This window comes from Neophocaena asiaeorientalis, unplaced genomic scaffold (assembly GCF_003031525.2).
Source record: "Neophocaena asiaeorientalis asiaeorientalis breed wild unplaced genomic scaffold, Neophocaena_asiaeorientalis_V1.1 scaffold280, whole genome shotgun sequence".
Taxonomy (NCBI): domain Eukaryota; kingdom Metazoa; phylum Chordata; class Mammalia; order Artiodactyla; family Phocoenidae; genus Neophocaena; species Neophocaena asiaeorientalis.
This window is the reverse complement of record NW_020185321.1, coordinates 555,967-573,869: the sequence shown is the minus strand read 5'-3', so window position 1 is coordinate 573,869 and position 17,903 is coordinate 555,967. Positions and strand designations below refer to the sequence as shown.

General features: G+C 36.1%; 1 protein-coding gene across 1 annotated transcript in view; it reads right to left on the bottom strand.

The window, feature by feature from the left end:
* The window catches only part of URI1 (URI1 prefoldin like chaperone), a 66,860-nt gene extending 48,963 nt beyond the window's left edge, over positions 1-17,897 (bottom strand). Inside the window, exon 1 of the mRNA XM_024734096.1 lies at positions 17,657-17,897. Within this exon, the coding sequence (XP_024589864.1) occupies positions 17,657-17,761 (105 nt within the window). The 5' untranslated portion in view covers positions 17,762-17,897. The remainder of the gene's footprint in view (positions 1-17,656) is intronic.
* Between the last annotated feature and the right edge of the window lie 6 nt (positions 17,898-17,903).

Below are 17,903 nucleotides of genomic sequence, written 5' to 3'. Positions count from 1 at the left end.
GCATTATTCACAATACCCAAAATATGAAACCAACCCATGTCCACTGATGGATGAATGAATAACAAAATGTGCAATATACATACAATGGAATATTATTCAGCCTTTAAAAGAAATTCTGATATATGCTGTAACATGGATCAACCTTGAAGACATTATGTTAAGTGAAATAAGCCAGTACAAATGGACAAACACTGTATGATTCCACTTATATGAGATACTCAAGTAATCAAATTCATAGAGACAGATAATGGTAGTTACCAGGGGATGGGGAAGGGATAATGGGGAGTTATTGTTTAATAGATAGTGTCAGTTTTGCAAGTTCTGGAGCTGGATAGTGGTGATGGTTGCACCACAATGCCACTGAAATGTATACTTAAAATGATTTAAATGACTAATTTTGTTAAGCATATTCTACTACAATTTTTAAAATAAAAAGTCAAGTAGAAAGGTAATAAAAATGAAACTAAATATATCAGTAATTCTATTATACAGAAACTGACTGAATATCCTAGATAAAAGAAAAAGATATCCAGACTGGAAAAGATGTCCAGTTGTGTTTAAAACCACAACTATATGATGTTATAAGAAACACACTTTGTACACAAAGAAATTGAAAAGATGAGAAGATATATCATGGAAACAAGCCAAAGCAAAATACGCTGATGTAGCCATACGAATATTCAACAAAGGATACCTTAAGGCAAGAAATATCACTAGAGATAAAAATATTTCAGACTGATAAAAATGCCCACTGACCAGGAATTTATTAGAGTCCTAAATTTGCATGCACCAAATAGCATAATTTCAAATGCATAAGCAAAGGTTGAAAAAATAGAGAAAAAGACAGATCTACAAACATAGTGGAGATTCTAAATACCTACCTACTCAGTATTTGGAAATTAAGGAACATGTTTCTAAGAAACTCCTGGGTCAATAAACAGATCTCAATAAAAACTAGAAAATATTTTAACTAACTAATAATGAAAATAACATAATGTGTGTGGTACCTAAGGTAATTATCAGAGAAAATTTTAAAACTCAAAGAATATATATTCTAAAGAAAGAATAGTAAAAATCAATGACTTTTGCATCTCTAGGAGCTTTTATCTGAAAAAGCTAGAAAAAATGACAGCCAGTGGGAAATTATTAAAAGGAAGAGAAACATAAAAGCAGAAAGCAACTTACGTTAAGAAAGCAACTTACAAAAGGAAAATCAATAGTCTAAAACTGGTCCTTTAAAAAGACTGATTAAGACTGATAAACCCCTAAGAAGATAAATCAAGAAGAAAAGACACATACAAACTGCAAATAACAGGAATTTTAGAAAAAGACATCACTACCAAAACTACAGATATTTCCAACTTTTAAAATATCCATAGAAAGGGGCCTCCCTGGTGGCGCAGTGGTTGAGAGTCCACCTGCCGATGCAGGGGACACAGGTTCGTGCCCCGGTCCGGGAAGATCCCACATGCTGCGGAGCGGCTGGGCCCGTGAGCCATGGCCGCTGCGCCTGCGCGTCCAGAGCCTGTGTTCCGCAACGGGAGAGGCCACAACTGGGAGAGGCCCACGTACCGCAAAAAACCAAAAAAAAAACAAAAATAAAATATCCATACAAGGAAAATACAAGGCCTAGACAGCCTCACTGGAAAATTATTCCAAATATTTAAGTTAGAATCAATACCAATAACATACAAAGTTTTTTATAAAATACACAAAAATGATAGTTGTTTTATGAGGTCAGCATGACCCTGGAACCAAAACCTAACGTGGACATTACAAGTAAAGAAAATTACAGACCAATATCCTTCATAGACACAGAAACAAAATACCTTAACAAAACAATATGAATTTAATCTGGCAATATATAAAAAGATAAACACCAACATAAGCAAGGGAGCTTTCTCCAAGAATGTAATAGTGTTTCAGTATTTTTAAAAATCAAAGTAATTCACCTCATTACCATCTTAAAAAACAGAAAAAAAGCATTTGATAAAATTCAATATCCATTCATGTTAAAACTAGCAGACTAGGAATAAGAGAACATTTCTTATTTTCAGAGTATCTACCAAAAGTCTACAGCAAACATCATTTGTAACAGTGAAATATTTAGAGCTGTTCCTCTCATACGCAGAGCTAGATAAGGAAGCCTACTATCACTACTTTTATTCAACACTATACTAAAGGTCCTATTTCATTCAATAAGGCAAATAAAACTAAAGCCTAACAACCTGGAAAGAAGACAACTGCTATTATTCAGACAACGTGTCTGATTATACCTATAAACATACTATCAAAATATACAGATAAACAATTACGGAATTCAAGTAAATTTAACAGTCAGTATACAAAAATCAAGTATATGTCTATATACTAGCAAAAGATGAACAGCAAATTACAAAATGCAATGAAAAATAACAAATACCTAGAGATGAATGTAAAAGACATGCAAGATTTATATACTTAAACTACTGAAGGACGTTACAGAGGAACTAAATAAAAAGATATATACCATGTTCATGGATTGGTGTAAACATGTCAATGCTCCCCAAACTGATATTTAGATTCAATGCACTACAAACAAAACCCTAGAAGGTTATTTTGTGAGTACTGCAGAGCTGATTTTTAAAATATTCATGAAAAAGCAGAAGGTCAAGTAAAAGTAATCTTCAAGAACAACAAAGCTAGAGAAATTTTATTATATCAAGACCTAGTTAGAAAGTGTGGTACTGGTGCAACTACAGGCAAATAATCCAATGCAACAGAACAGAAGAGAAACAAAACTACAAATACATGACCACATAATCTATGAAAAAGACATACTCCATATGGAATTAGAGCTATGCCTTAGAAGTAAAGGCTACATGCTAGGAATAAGAGCAAAACTGAAACAGACCAGCCCTAACAAAATCCAAAACCAACTCTCAACTGAGTTGTGTTGATCCACTAGTACTCTGGCTGCTTAAAGAAAATTTACCTCTCTTTGAAGGAAGGTAACATCATCAAGAGTCTACAATTTTTCACTACAATGTCTGGCATCCAATCAAAAATTACAAGGAAGTCTATGACAACAGGAGCAGCTGATGAGAAATCAAGAGAAAAAAATAAACAGAAACAGAGCTCCATTTAATTTACATACTGCAGTTATAAGACATACTTTTATGATTAATATATTCATGGAAACAGAGGGAAGACTGAAGATGTCAAAACAGGCCTAGAATTCATTAAAGAAATATCAAAACATAAATTCTTGGAATAAATGCTGTAACTGAGATTAAGCATTTAGTAAAAGGATTTTACCAGTAGATTAGATACATAAGAACAGAATTAGTTAACAGGAATACAGGTCAGAAGAAGGTATCCAAAATGGCATACAGATCAAGAGGCAGCAAGAAAATACAGAAAAGAGAGTAAGATATATGAGACAATGAAAATGTCTAATATGTGTATCCAGAGTACCAAAAGTAGAGGAGACAATGACATAAAACCAGCATCTGCAGACTAGATAAGAATTTTCTAAACTGACAAGTCATCAAATTACAGATTTAATAAACTACATGTTCAAAGCAGGTTAAATACAAGGAAAACCAAGTCTAGACACATCATAATCAAATGCCTAAAAACCAAAGATGAAAAGTCCAAAAGCAGACAGAGGAGGAAATATATAAAAATTTTTCAGGGAGGGCTTCCCTGGTGACACAGTGCTTGAGAGTCTGCCTGCTGATGCAGGGGACACGGGTTCGTGCCCCAGTCCGGGAAGGTCCCACATGCTGCGGAGCGGCTGGGCCCGTGAGCCACGGCCGCTGAGCCTGCGCGTCCGGAGCCTGTGCTCCGCAACAGGAGGGGCCACGGCGGTGAGAGGCCCGTGTACCGCAAAAAAAAAAAAAAATTGTAGAAGCAAAATATATGACAATAGCACAAATTCATGAAATTAAGCCACCAAAAGATTTTCTGAATAATTTCCTAAGCGGCAAAATTTCAGATTTATGAATAATTTCCTACTAATTTAAGGTAGACTGTAATAAAAAAAGGGATATTGCAGTCTCTAGGATAATAACTAAAAGGAAAATAAAAACCATACAACTATAAAGCTGAGAGTTTAAAATAGAATACAAATATTTTACTAACACAAAAGGAAAAACAAAGGAATAAAAAAATATGTGACAAGTGGAAAACGTGGTAAAATGAGTAGACAAACTCCAACTAAGTGACAGATGAGAAAATTTAAAGACCCTAAATAGAGATATAACATGTTCACAGATTAGAACTGTAAAAATAAAAACACAATCAGGTAACATCAGAATGTTAACAATTAAAGACTGACAATATCAAAAATCATAGTAACATTTAACTGAAAAATCTGAAATATTATTTTTTGAGTAAGAGCCTAATTAAGACAAGCTATTGGTACCTTTAGATACAAGGTATGGATTACATAGAAAGGATTGACAGGGAATTCACTGGTGGTCCAGTGGTTAGGACTCAGCACTATCACTGTGGTGGCCTGGGTTCAATGCTTAGGGAACTAAGATCCTGCAAGCCACACAGCACCACCAAAAAATAAAATTAAATGAAAATTAAAGTAAAAAAGAAAGAAAGAAACAATTGACAAGGTCTACTAAATTAAAAGATGGATCAGGGAGGCTGAAAAGACTCTCTTGTTTGAATAATGTTGCCCAGAATCAGGATGAGTATGTACAGCATACACATTAGGGACAAAGATAATAAATTAACTTTAGTAAATGAGATTGAGCTTTTGTGGGCCATCCAAATGAAGCTGCCCAACAGGCAACAGGTCTGGGAGAGCAGAGTGCATATAGGAGTATTTGAGGACATGCAGAGTGAGAAGAGACAACTGTCAGTGATGTAAAGTACAGGGATCACCAACATTTAAGCATTAGATGAAGACCCTAAGGAGACTAAGTAGGAATGGAAAAAGATAGAGCCATAAAAAAGTAGAGTCACAAAAGTTCCCATGGTACAGAGAGTTTCAACAGTTTACCAGGGAACAATAAAAGTTTCAAATAAAGCACAGAGGCCAAGTAAGGCCAGATCTGCGAAATGGTCCACTGAGTTTGGCAAGTGAAATATAATAAAAACTTGAGGTAGAGTAATTTCAATGAAAAGACAGAGGTAGCACCTAGTTTACAGTAGGTTGAAAAGCAAAGAATTAGAAAGAGAGAAATTATCACACTGCATTCAGTTTTCTGTTAACATGTTTCCATACAAATTTTAAGTCCCTTGAGGGCAGAAAAGAAACCTTGTTTATTGCAGTATCTAGGACAGTGCCTGACAGGTAACTCAGTTTTGTCTTTTTGTTCTTTGGGAAAAAGCACTCATTTTCAATAACTTTAATATTACTCGGTTCATAAAATCAGGAAATCAAAGGATAAGGAATAATGGCCAAACGCATACATTAAATGGGTTACTGTTTGCTATACTGTATTAGGATTTCTAGAACAAATGAACAAACGAAAGAACGGAAGGAGGAAAGAAAGTTTTTTTAAACAAACACATTTAGGGTACTGTCCCCCAAAACATGTCGTTATCTTAAGGTAGAGTAAATAAATGAAATGAACCTAGAAAGAGATGATGAGCCCAACAACACAAGGGTCTCAAATCACATTTTAATGACCCTGGATTTCACTCTTAAGTACAATGGGAAGCCACCAAAGGATTATAAGCAGTAGATAGAGGGACAAAATTATGTAATTCGATTTACATTGCCAGAAAAAGAGAGACAGCTCTGGAAAAAAGGTAGAAGGGGAGCAAGAGTGGAACCACCAAGACCAGCCTCCAAGTAAAAAATGATAACTTGAAAATGGCTGTGGAGATCACAAGAAATAGCCAATTCAAGGAACTCAAAACACTGGTCTCTATTTTTTGAACATCGAGTCCTCTTACCTCTTTTTATTTAATGCTGTAGACTAAATTGAAAGTTAGAACCAATTCTTCAAAAAGGTAATTATATATGGCTTATAAAGCTAAACCAGTTTACCTTCTGACCACTAAACCACCTTGAGGACTTCACCTGAAGTCACTTCACAAATGAGAAACATACGCACAGAGTGATTCACTGCAACATTATTAGTACTATCAAAAAACTGAAAACACCAAAATGCCCATTAGTAAGATACCAGATGAATACCTGATAATATACTTGAGTACTACTCAACCACAAAATATGATGAGAAAGATCTCTGTGAACCAAAGACTCCCAGATATATCATTTAATGAGAAAATCGAGGGGCAAATATAATATGCTACCTTTTGTATAAGAAGGTGGAGGGGGGATAAGACAGCATATTTTAGTATTTATTTTTCAAGAAATACAGGAAGGATAAACTAGAAATTAATGTAAAGATTACCGATAGAGGTAGGTAGGAGCAGGGACAGGAATGAATTACCTCACTATACCTTTTGATATAGTTGTGATTTTAAACAATGCAAATGTTTTACAGACTCAAAGTCAAACTGATAAAAAAGCAAACACTAAAATTCAATACAACCTGTATATCAAATCCAAAATATAATTGCACAGAAAAAAAATAATAATTCAAGTAATTTTTGAGATCATTACCTAACTGCATACCCCAAGGGGGTTAATTCTGCAAGAACAAATAGAACTGCAATGAAATCATGAACTTCACTCATAGGTTTGCTGTTGGCAGTGGTATCAATGTAGTAATTCTAAAACTATTTTGTGTATACTGTGGAATAAAGGAAACGAATAAATATAGATGTTGTTGAGAACAAGGTTTCATTACAGAAAAAGGGAGATTCAAATATAGATGGGGGTGGTTGAAGAAGAATTTTGTGGTAATGGATTTGAATGCAAAGTATCAGGATCCACTGAACCCAATTTTAGTTTTTAGTTTGTTTTTGAACAGTTCTAACTATTTGCAAAGGATTGATATTTCATGACTTCTATTCTCTGAGATACTGCAAAGAATAAAGAGAAATTTTACTTACTTAAAAAAAAGGCTAAAACTCATTCTATCTTGCAATTATATATGAGTACATTGAACCTTTTCATAAGCCTAAGACACATTATAGGATCCTACTGATTATATAATTCCTGCATCTTGTTTCATCACCCTAATAATGATTTCATGATTATTCATCAATTTTCCCAAACTATGCTTAAAGAAAACTATATAACAAGTAATTGAGGAATCATGGAATCATCTAGAAGGAATATGCTATCAATAGTAAAAATCATTCTTCAGTTTTCTTACTGCATTGACCAAAGTACTGCATCATCTTTCAAAAAAGTGTAAAAGACTGAAGAAGACACCATCTTTGTAGTCTGATTTTAGCTTTCAAACACAATTGACAATTCAGAAATTTTCATTTTCTGTCCATAATGGGAAGGAGAAGAAAAGTGACAGAGAAAGACACTTCACAATTGTTAAACAAATTAAACTATGAATAAAAATGATAGCAGCTCTCTTCACCAGCACTGTCCAATAGAACTTTCTTTGATGATAGTAATCTTCAGTCAACACTGTCCAATGCAATAGCCAATGGCCACATGTGGCTATTGAGCACTTGAAATGTGGCTATTATGACTGAGAAACTTACTTTTTAAAAATTTTACTTAATTAGAATTTTAAACTTAATAGCCACATGTAGTTAGTGGCCACCATTTTGGATAGCACAACTAGATACAGATGATGGTGAAAATATTAATATAAATTAAATCTTAGATTATGAGTCTTCAGATGACAATTATCCTAGGTGAAATTTCTCAAAACTCAACAATCAATGAGTAATAAACAAAATTAACTCAAAGTTGATCAAAGACCTAAAAATAAGAGCTAAAGCCATAAAACTCTCAGAAGAAAACCTAGGTGTAAATCTTCATGAACTTGGATTTGGCAATGGGTTCCTACATATGGCACCAAAAGCAGGAGCAAAAAAAGGAAAAAATAGATAAACTGGACTTCATCAAAATTTAAAAACTTGGGATTTCCCTGGTGGCACAGTGGTTAAGAATCCGCCTGCCAATGCAGGAGACATAGGTTCAAGCCCTGGTCCAGGAAGATCCCACATGCCGCGGAGCAACTAAGCCCGTGCGCCACAACTACTGAGCCTACACTCTAGAGCCCGTGAGCCACAACGACTGAAGCCTATGCGCCTAGAACACGTGCTCCACAACAAGAGAAGCCACCGCAATGAGAAGCCCACACACCACAACAAACAGTAGCCCCCACTCACAACAACTAGAGAAAGCCCACGCACAGCAATGAAGACCCAACGCAGCCAAAAAATAAAATAAAAATTTTTAAAAAATTTAAAAACTTTTGTGCATGAAAGGACATTACCATTAAAGTGAAAAGATAGCATACAGTATGGGAGAAAATATTTGTAAATCATACATCTGAAAAGGGTTTAAATACCTAGAATAAATAAAGAACTACAACTCAACAACAAAAAGATGACCCAATTTAAAATTAAGCAAAGAACTTAAATAGACAAACTTAAATTGACATTTCTCCAAAGAAAATACAAAAATGGCCAATAAACACATGAAAAGGGACTTCCCTGGTGGTCCAGTGGGTAAGGCTCTGTGCTCCCAATGCAGGGGTCCGGAGTTCGATCCCTGGTCAGGGAACTAGATCCCGTATGCATGCCACAACTAAAGATCCCACATGCCCCACGAAGATCCCACGTACTGCAACTAAGACCCAGCACAGCCCAAAAAAACAAAAACAAACAAAAAACACACACATGAAAAGATGCTCAACATCCTTTTTCACCAGAGAAATGCAAATCAAAATCACAATAGGTCAATGACGTTAACACCTATTAGGATAGCTCTATTCCAAAACAAAAAAAGTAGTGTTGACAAGGACGTGGAGAAATTGGAAACCTCATACATTGCTAGTGGGAATGTAAAACTGTGCCAACGCTGTGGAAAACAGTTTGGCAGTTCCTCAAAAAGTTAAACACAGTATTACCTTATGACTCAGCAATTCCACTCCTGGGTATATATCCCGAAGAACTGAAAACAGGGACTGTAATAGATAACTCGTACACCATCGTTCATAGCCACATTATTCCAAGAGTAAAAAAGTGGAAACAATCCATGTATTCATCAACATTTGAATGGATAAACAAAATGTGGTATATGCATACAATGGAATATTATTCAGCCATAAAAAGGAGTAAAGTTGTAATACATGCCACAACACAGATGAACCTTGAAGACATTAAGCCAGTCACGAAAGGACAAGTACTGTATGATTCTACATCTATGAAATATCTAGAATTGGCAAATTCACATAGAAAGAAAGTAGATTAGAGATTACCAGGGGCTCAAGGGAGGGGAGAATTGGGCACTAGGTCTCAGTTCCCCATCTGTGAAATCAGAAGTTGGACTAAAACACTGGTTAAGTTTAGTTTAGTTCCTTGGACCACTTCCCTGGCGGCTACTGAAAGTGAGTGCAAGGAACAGAGATACTCATCCCCCTCCCAGCCCCTCCACATACGCAACTTCTCCCTCAATAACGCAGAGTAATTTAGCTTTCATCTGTTTTACATATTGGGTTTTTGAATAAGGTTTTATTTTAATGAAGAAAGCTCTGTGCCTTAAAAAAAAAAAAAAAAGTTTGACTACCAGTAGTTTCTATGATCTTTAAATCTAAATATTCTGAAGAGTTTGGTTAATTTAGCTAATTGATACAAGTTACCCTCACTCCATCCTGTTAAAAGAGTCTCAATAATTTGTTTCATTAGAAACAAAAAAAGATTTTTACCAGTATTATGTACCTATATTTTGACAAATAAGTGCTATATTAAAAAGTTGACCCAAAAAGTGTTTTCAAAAAAAGCAGTTAAAAGTAAATAGCTTTACAAATTATTGTAGAAATAATACCAAAGATGGTTAAAATTCTCATTGAGGAAAAACTAAAACATGTCCAAAGGTATAAAAGCTCTTCCCGGGCTTCCCTGGTGGCGCAGTGGTTGCGAGTCTGCCTGCGGATGCAGGGGACACGAGTTCGTGTCCTGGTCCAGGAAGATCCCACATGCCGTGGAGCGGCTAGGCTAGGCCCATGAGCCATGGCCGCTGAGCCTGCGCGTCCGGAGCCTGTGCTCCGCAACAGGAGAGGCCACAATAGGGAGAGGCCCGCGTAACGCAAAAAAAAAAAAAAAGCTCTTCCCTTGCAAGAAACGGAAATAAATCCTGAAGACCCAGTTTGGTTTTGCTGCTGAAATATGTACAAAATAACTTAGAAAAACCAGTTGAGGTCAAACGTTGTGAGCCCACTACTTGTACCTGCCTACTCTTGATCTAGGGAAAATTGATAACCATAGAGCAAGGCAGAGCTGATGGTAGGACAGCCAAGAGTTCTCCATCTGTGAGTCCATCCTAACCTTCAAGTAAAAGTGATGGTTCCATCACAGTGAATGTAATTAATCTCACTTAACTGTACACTTAAAACTGATTAAAATAGGGGCTTCCCTGGTGGCGCAGTGGTTCAGAGTCCGCCTGCCGATGCAGGGCACGGGTTCACGCTCCGGTCCAGGAAGATCCCACGTGCCACAGAGCGGCTGGGGCCATGAACCATGGACACTGAGCCTGTGCGTCCGGAGCCTGTGCTCCGCAACGGAAGAGGCCACAACAGTGAGAGGCCCGCGTACCGCAAAAAAAAAAAAAACTGATTAAAATAGTAATTTTTATTTTATACATATTTTATCATAATAAATAAAGATTGCTGGAAAAAAAGATCTCTAAATTCTATTTTTTTCCACTCCTACAAGTTTTTTGGCTTCTTGAGGACAGAGATTAGGGAGGAAAACCCTGAAGCACTGGAAATGAGTTTTGAAAGCAGGAATTATGTAAATGGTTTATGTTTGTACCTCCCTAAGTTCTAGAACAGACCATGCCAACCAGGAAGAGAACTACATATATTTGAATATAACAGATGTTGAATAAAGGGGGACTGACTTGAAGGTGGAGAAAAAAAGAATCAATAAAGGAACAATATACTTCTAAGAACAAAAAAAAAAAGTAGGGTATTCCCACCCACTTAGTCATTCAACAAGAAGAACTTCAAATGTAACAGTGTGCAACAAGAACTTGGACATTTTTCTAAAAAGACATGTGGCAATATTCTTAAATCTCTTATGATCTTTGTGCACCAAACTTTACTTAATACAAAGAAGACTGCTGTGTTTAAATTCTTATTAAAATATCCAATAAAAATGGGTTTCACTATCCCTTATCCTTACTTCTGTACATTACTTGTAAAAATTACTTTAAAAAATAAAAATTAAAAAGATCCCTTGAACCTAGATGGTAAATGGTGATGACTATTTTTCCTGGTATACTGAAGGTTAATACATTTCTTAGCACTGTCCACTGAAAGGGCCTTGATGCAATAATATCCCAGTGGCAATGAGCACAACTTAGGCCCAGATCTAGGTTTCTCAGCATTTCTCATTAAAAAGAACCAGGGCTCTTTGAAGAAGTAGTCAATTTCAGAACTAAGACAAGAAAGCTACAAGGTAAGCCTGGACATCTTGTGCCAAAAAAAAAAAAGGTAATGTCCAAAGGATAATGAGAAATGCCAAAAGGATGCAGGAGTCAGCTTGAAGGGGCTCCCACTGGCCAAATTTAGCACAATTTGAGCATCAAAAGGAAAAATGAAAAATTATAACACACTGAATTGAAAAACAAATAAAAAGGGTCTACACTAATACTAAAAGGGGGGAAAGGGCTCCTCTTTACAGAAAAATGCCAGCTATAAACATAGATGGTTAGAAAACTACTAATTTGCAAACACCAATATAATACTTGATTCAGGCAAGGATCATCCATGGTAAAGGGATGTTGGGGAACAGGATATTTACAATGTCTTCAAGTATTTAGTAAGTACTTTTAAAGTTCTTATTCCTTACACAAGGGAACAGGTACCTAAGGTGAAGAGATATCGCAGGTACTATCTTAAACAAGTAACTAGCAACACCAATAATAGAATAAAGTAACACTGTATGTCTCCTGCTGTGATAAAATAGGACGTCATTATCAACTATGTATTATTCTTGCCAAAAATGATTATTTAATTCTGTTTCTTCACGAGTACATTCATCAGACATCTCTAAATCGTGGGCATTCTATAAGTAAACTGTTGTAAACTCTTCAAAAATACCAATTTCATAAAGACAAAAGAATGTAGAGGGATTGTTTCAGATGAAAGGAAATTAAAGAGATAAGACGCTAAATGCAGCCTGTGATTGGATCTTGGATTGAAAAATGTTATAAAGAACACTTTTAGAAAAACTGAGGAAATCTGAATATGCTAAATAATATTATTGTGTGTCAATGTTCATTTCTTGGGTGAAAAAAAAAGATATGATTATGTAGAAGAATGACCTTGCTCCAAAATGATATGTGCTTAAGTATTAGGACATGATAATATCTGCAATTTACTTTCAAATGGTTCTACAAGGAAAAAAAGAAAAGAAAATACAGAAAGAGAAAGAAAAGGCAAATGAGACAAAATACGATTGATGACCCAAACTATTCTTTAAACTTTTCTGTTGTTTTACAATTTTTGAAAATAAAAAGCTGCTACTTTAAAATAAAAAATAAAAAAAATAAAAGAAAGAAAGAAAAACTGCCTTAGGGCAGACTAAAAATATCTAGACTCTAGACTCACTAATCTGGAGATGAAGGCAAGAATGATACAAGCTAAAAGATTTTAAAACCCAATCTGACAACATTAGGAGAACAAAATCAAACAGTTATGATCACAGCTTAGACCCCGTGCACCTTCTTCTCCCTTTCCCCATCAGTGTTTTGGAACTATTCTTGTCTTATACTCCAATCTGGAGAGGCCTAACACAATGAATATGGATTTTCTCCCCTTGAAATACTGTATTATAATGTTTACTAATAAAAGACTAAAACCAAAGTTGTTCCTTCTCATGGCACATGACTGGCATGATAATAATCACTAACAACAACCAAAACAAACTGTTTTAAAATAAAATATAACTCACAAGTTATGAGTTCTGAAAACCCATTTAGCTACAAAATGTATCTTTGGCTGTAAGCAAATATTCTTATGACTCTGCCTTTCTTAAAAATGATAAAAGAACTACATTAGAAAGGTCAAATACACATTCTTCAATAAACTACTTAAAACTACTCAATTTAGAAAAAGCATTTTATTTTACAAAAAAAAATGCAAATAGCCAATAAATACTTGAAAAGGTTATCAACCTCATTCATTAGTTATTATTAGAATGGCTAACAAATATGAAAAGGACAGACAGTACCAAGTGGTGATGAGGACGTGGAATAGCTGAAACTTTCACCACTGCTGATAGGAATGTAAACTGGCATAAGCACTTTGAAAAACAAGCATTATAAGCAAAATTGAAGACACAAATACTCCATAAGAAAGTTCGGGGCAAAAACTAGAAACAACCTAAACTGTTCACCTGAAAAATTAAAGAGAGTTAATGAAGACTCTAACATCAAATTTGTAAATGTCTATCACAGTGCCTGGCACACAAAAAAATTCATTCTATCCAATGCAATCCCTCATTCCTCCCTTCATTCATGACAAATGGATTCTTGTCATTTAAGATTAGTATGATTCTCAAAACACATCCCAATGGTTTCTCACCTCACAAAAATAAAAACCAAAATCTTCAACAATGATCTAGTACAGCTCCTTACCTATCACAAACCATCTGTCATTCTAAATATGCCTATTCCATATCTTTACCACCAGAATGTGATCCCTGTGAAAACAAAGACTATTTTGTTCACTACTGCATCTTCAGCAGAGGAAGGCATTAAGTAGGTACAATCTGGCAGGTAGCAGGTACTCAATAAATATCTGCTGAAAAATTATATGCTTGGATTCTGGGCTTGGAAAGAAGAACAATACCTGTGGTATGGAGTACACGACTGACAGTTTCCTAAACTATGTGCAGTTTATCATAAGAAATATGCAAACCAAAGTTAAATTAGCTGTTCTGCTTTATAAAAATTTGAAATATTTACTCTTAATGCATGTAATTCCCCAGGTTCTATATCAAGAAAGTATGTTATTCCAAAATTCCAAATTATATGAGCCACTCAGTTATAACTATAATAAACTAAATAATAACATTATCCTCATGAATTCTCCAAAGTTACCATTATCCTGCAAATAAACCTAGGAAAACAATACTATATACCACTTTTTCCACTATACTATATAGCAGAATCTCAATAATTCTGTTAAAGATAATAGTGTCTGGAGATATAAAACTCGGATACAAACATCACCTTAGCCAAGAAACCAGTATTTCAATAATGCAATTCAAAGACAGAACCAGATTTAACAAGATCTTAGTATGAGGAAATTTCCCTAGAACAGCCCAAGACGCTCCACTGCAGCCCTAGGTTTAACTTTTACGGCACAGATCAGTCCAGAGAGGCTTCTAAGTAGATTCCATTTTTTCCACCAAATACTTTACTCCTATTGGCAAAAACAGATTTAGTTAAAAGAAAAGAGGGGGAAAAAAAGATGATCCAAGTTCCCTCTTGTCCCTGTATCTTTGGATAGAGAATTAACAATAAACAACATCTCCAGGGAAAAAAGAAAAGGAAACCACCTGGGGAACAGATATCTGAATAAATTGTACCTATCTGCTCTGGAAAGAAACAAACCTGCCTAACTGGTGTTCAAACCAGCCAAGAGCAATTTGTCAGGAGCAGAAAATATTTAGCAATTAAAGATACAACATCCCATCTTTCATTAAAATTAATTAGGTTTTATCAATAGCCTTTCTTGAAAAAAATATTCAATTCACTCACTTTTAGGTAAAATAAAAAGTGAAATTGTGTGCTTTTAAAACATTTAGTGGTGCATTTTCCTATATAAACTGTGTGAATATTTATATACATATAATCATAACTAACCACACCACATAGTGTTCTACAATTTTTAATGATTGCACAAAATCTCCTCATACCAACCCCCTTATGTTGAATTTTTAGCTTTTTCATTATTATAAACAAACCTGCAGGGAACCTTTCTGTACATGTCATTTTGCTAGATTAAAAAAAAAAAGAAATAAACAGAAGTTTTAACCAAAAAATATTTTTTTTGAAAATGTCAGCATTAATGCCAAAAATGAGAACAATATTCAAATATTTGATCCTGTCCATTTACTAAAGATTTTGTCATTTACTTAAGTTGTGGATCTTTCACGCCCCCCTCCTTTGTCTTTTTCCTTAGGTTACTAATTTTTTTTCCTTGTTATTCAGTGCTCCAAAGGATAAACGAGGAAAAAAACAGAGAGAGGGACCAAGATGAAACGTGTTACACTCCTTATCTGAACTAAAAAGAAAAAAATTGATGAGCAACATTTAAACCACTTTACCTAGCAGCCATTCTTAAGGTTCCCTGAGAAAATAACGCCCTGAACCTAAGGTATCCATTGCATATAAAGAATTCACTTCTCTCCTCTGCATCCAGAGCCTACTAGCTAGCTACCGTCCTAGGGAAAACTGAAAAAATAGTCATTCAAATAATTTTCGTCAGGATCTAATTCTCTCACTGAACCCTGGTAGGGAAAGGCAAGTCCTAAAACACATTTAATTAGACTTATATAAAGAAATACTAACTGCTATACTATAAAAGTCCTATGACATTTTTTTCCTTTTCCTTCCAAGAATGTCCCAACACTTCCACTTACTAGAGTTCACTGTACTCCTACAGCTGCTGGGTTGGTTTTAAAGCCTAAAGTCCCTCACAAAAAGCTGACTGCTTTATTTATTTATTTATTTACTATTTACTAGATAAAGTTTTCCTATACTGAACTATAATTAAAGGATAGCTATCTAACCAGTTTATCTTGTGGCCTCAAGGGTCTCTCCTGTCCACTGAAGCAGATCCGTGAAAATACGGTCTAGTCCATTTCCTGAGGGACTTTATCATGAACTGGGAATGATTTTACATACCCATGACAGACATACACACGCTTATTTTACGTGCCGAAATAACATTAACACAGCACAGAAAAGTAATTTGGTACTATACTCAATGTCTACTGAAAACTGTCATCCAGGTTCCCATAGGACTGTAACTGAGAAGGCAGTTTTCAAATGCAACTGGATACCATACCAGAAAGCTGTTCAGAGCACCCCCAAACCGTATCCTTTGTATTTCAGACACACTAACATCAGAATAAAACCAAGGATTTCTCTTTTTAACATGCCAAATAGGAGAAAACATATCAAGTCAGCAGTATGCAAACATCATACTATGAAGGAGGAGAGAGTTAATTCCTCTACAGAAAGAAAGACAATGGGAACACCATCTTCTGAGGGTCTGTTTCACATTTTCTAAAAGACTAAAAAATGTAAATAGTTTTTGCCAAAAATGAACAAATTGGTTTCATGAAGGGCTGTCTTTTCTTCTTTCTTTATTCTTCTCTTAAAGAAAAAAAAAAGTCTTACAATTTAAATGCACCGAACTTGAATTTTTAAACCCCCAACTTGAAGAAAGCCTAGTTTAAAACCCAACCATTGTATATGGTATTAGAAAAAAAAACGGCTCTCAGAAAGGGAAATCCAACGCACAAAATAATTTAGAACAACTAGAACAAAGTAGGAAAGGTTCCTACAATTCATCCTAACAGGTTATTTCCAAGCAAACCAAGATTTAAGTTCTATAAAAAGTTCCTTATCTAGCTAAACTGGGTATGTTTGTATACCTATGTAAGTAGTCATTTTTATACAGAAATGCTCAATAGAAAAAGTTAGGATTTCCCAGTGTTTATAGTTTTTAAACAACTTCCTAACCTTTATAATCATGATACTCTCAATATGACACATTTTAAGTAAATGAAACGTTGCCTTTCAAAATAAGAATTTCAAAGATAGTGAGAAACAAATGATACAGAATCCAAAGGGAAAAAAATCTCAGATTAAACAATAACACTGTATTTCTTAGACTGGTATACTTGTTCATATACAATCCCATTAGGAAACACAAAACTTTCTTCCCTCTTTACTGGTAGATTAAAACTCATTTATATAACTGAAGTTAAAATTTAATAAAACAGCATTCTATCATGACAAATACTAAACCAAAGCTGAAACTGCACATGAAGCGTTAGCGTTACAAACCTAGTAAAACTTTTAAGTGCAATCCGATAAAGAGCAACAAAGAGTATACATTTTACCAACGATGAGGTAACAAGCTAAAAAAAAAAAAAATAAGCTGAACTATTCATTCACAGCCTGTCCTTCACCGAGAATATTCCCACGCACTGCTGTACGCATTAAGATTAAAAACTCACTTTCATACACAAGTTAAACAGATTATCGCATCTCTTTTCCCCAACCCTCCCCTCCCTTCGAAGGTCAAAGTGCTCCAGACAAGACAACGAAAGCACGTGACAAAAGTTTCCCCAACACGCTTTCCAGGCCTGGAGGCTATGCTCCTCCCCCGTTCCGGGTCCGGGGTGAGCTAGGCCGGGACCAAAGGGCTGCGGCCCACCGAGGGCAGGACGGGGTCGGCGGGGACGAGCGGGGGTCAGCCCCCAGGCCCGTGGAGGGGGAACGGGGCGCCGAGGACGCGCCCGGGCGAGGGCGCCTCCCGAGACCGCTGGCGGAAGCGCGGGACAGAGCGCGGCCTGTTACCTTTTCCTGCTCCTCGCGGAGCCGCGCCACCTCTGGGGCGCGCAGCGGCGCCGCGGCCGAAGCCGAGGCCGAGGCGTGGGGCCCGGGGTCGGGCGGGGCCTCCATGGAGGGGCGCCGGGGCCTCAGCGGGGCGAACGAGTCCTAAACAAGTGTTTATGAAGGCGGCGTGGCCGGCGGCTGCCCAGCGCCCGCGTGCTCGCCCTCATGCACTGCGCGCCCCGCGCTGAGGAGGCCGCGCCCCACTTCT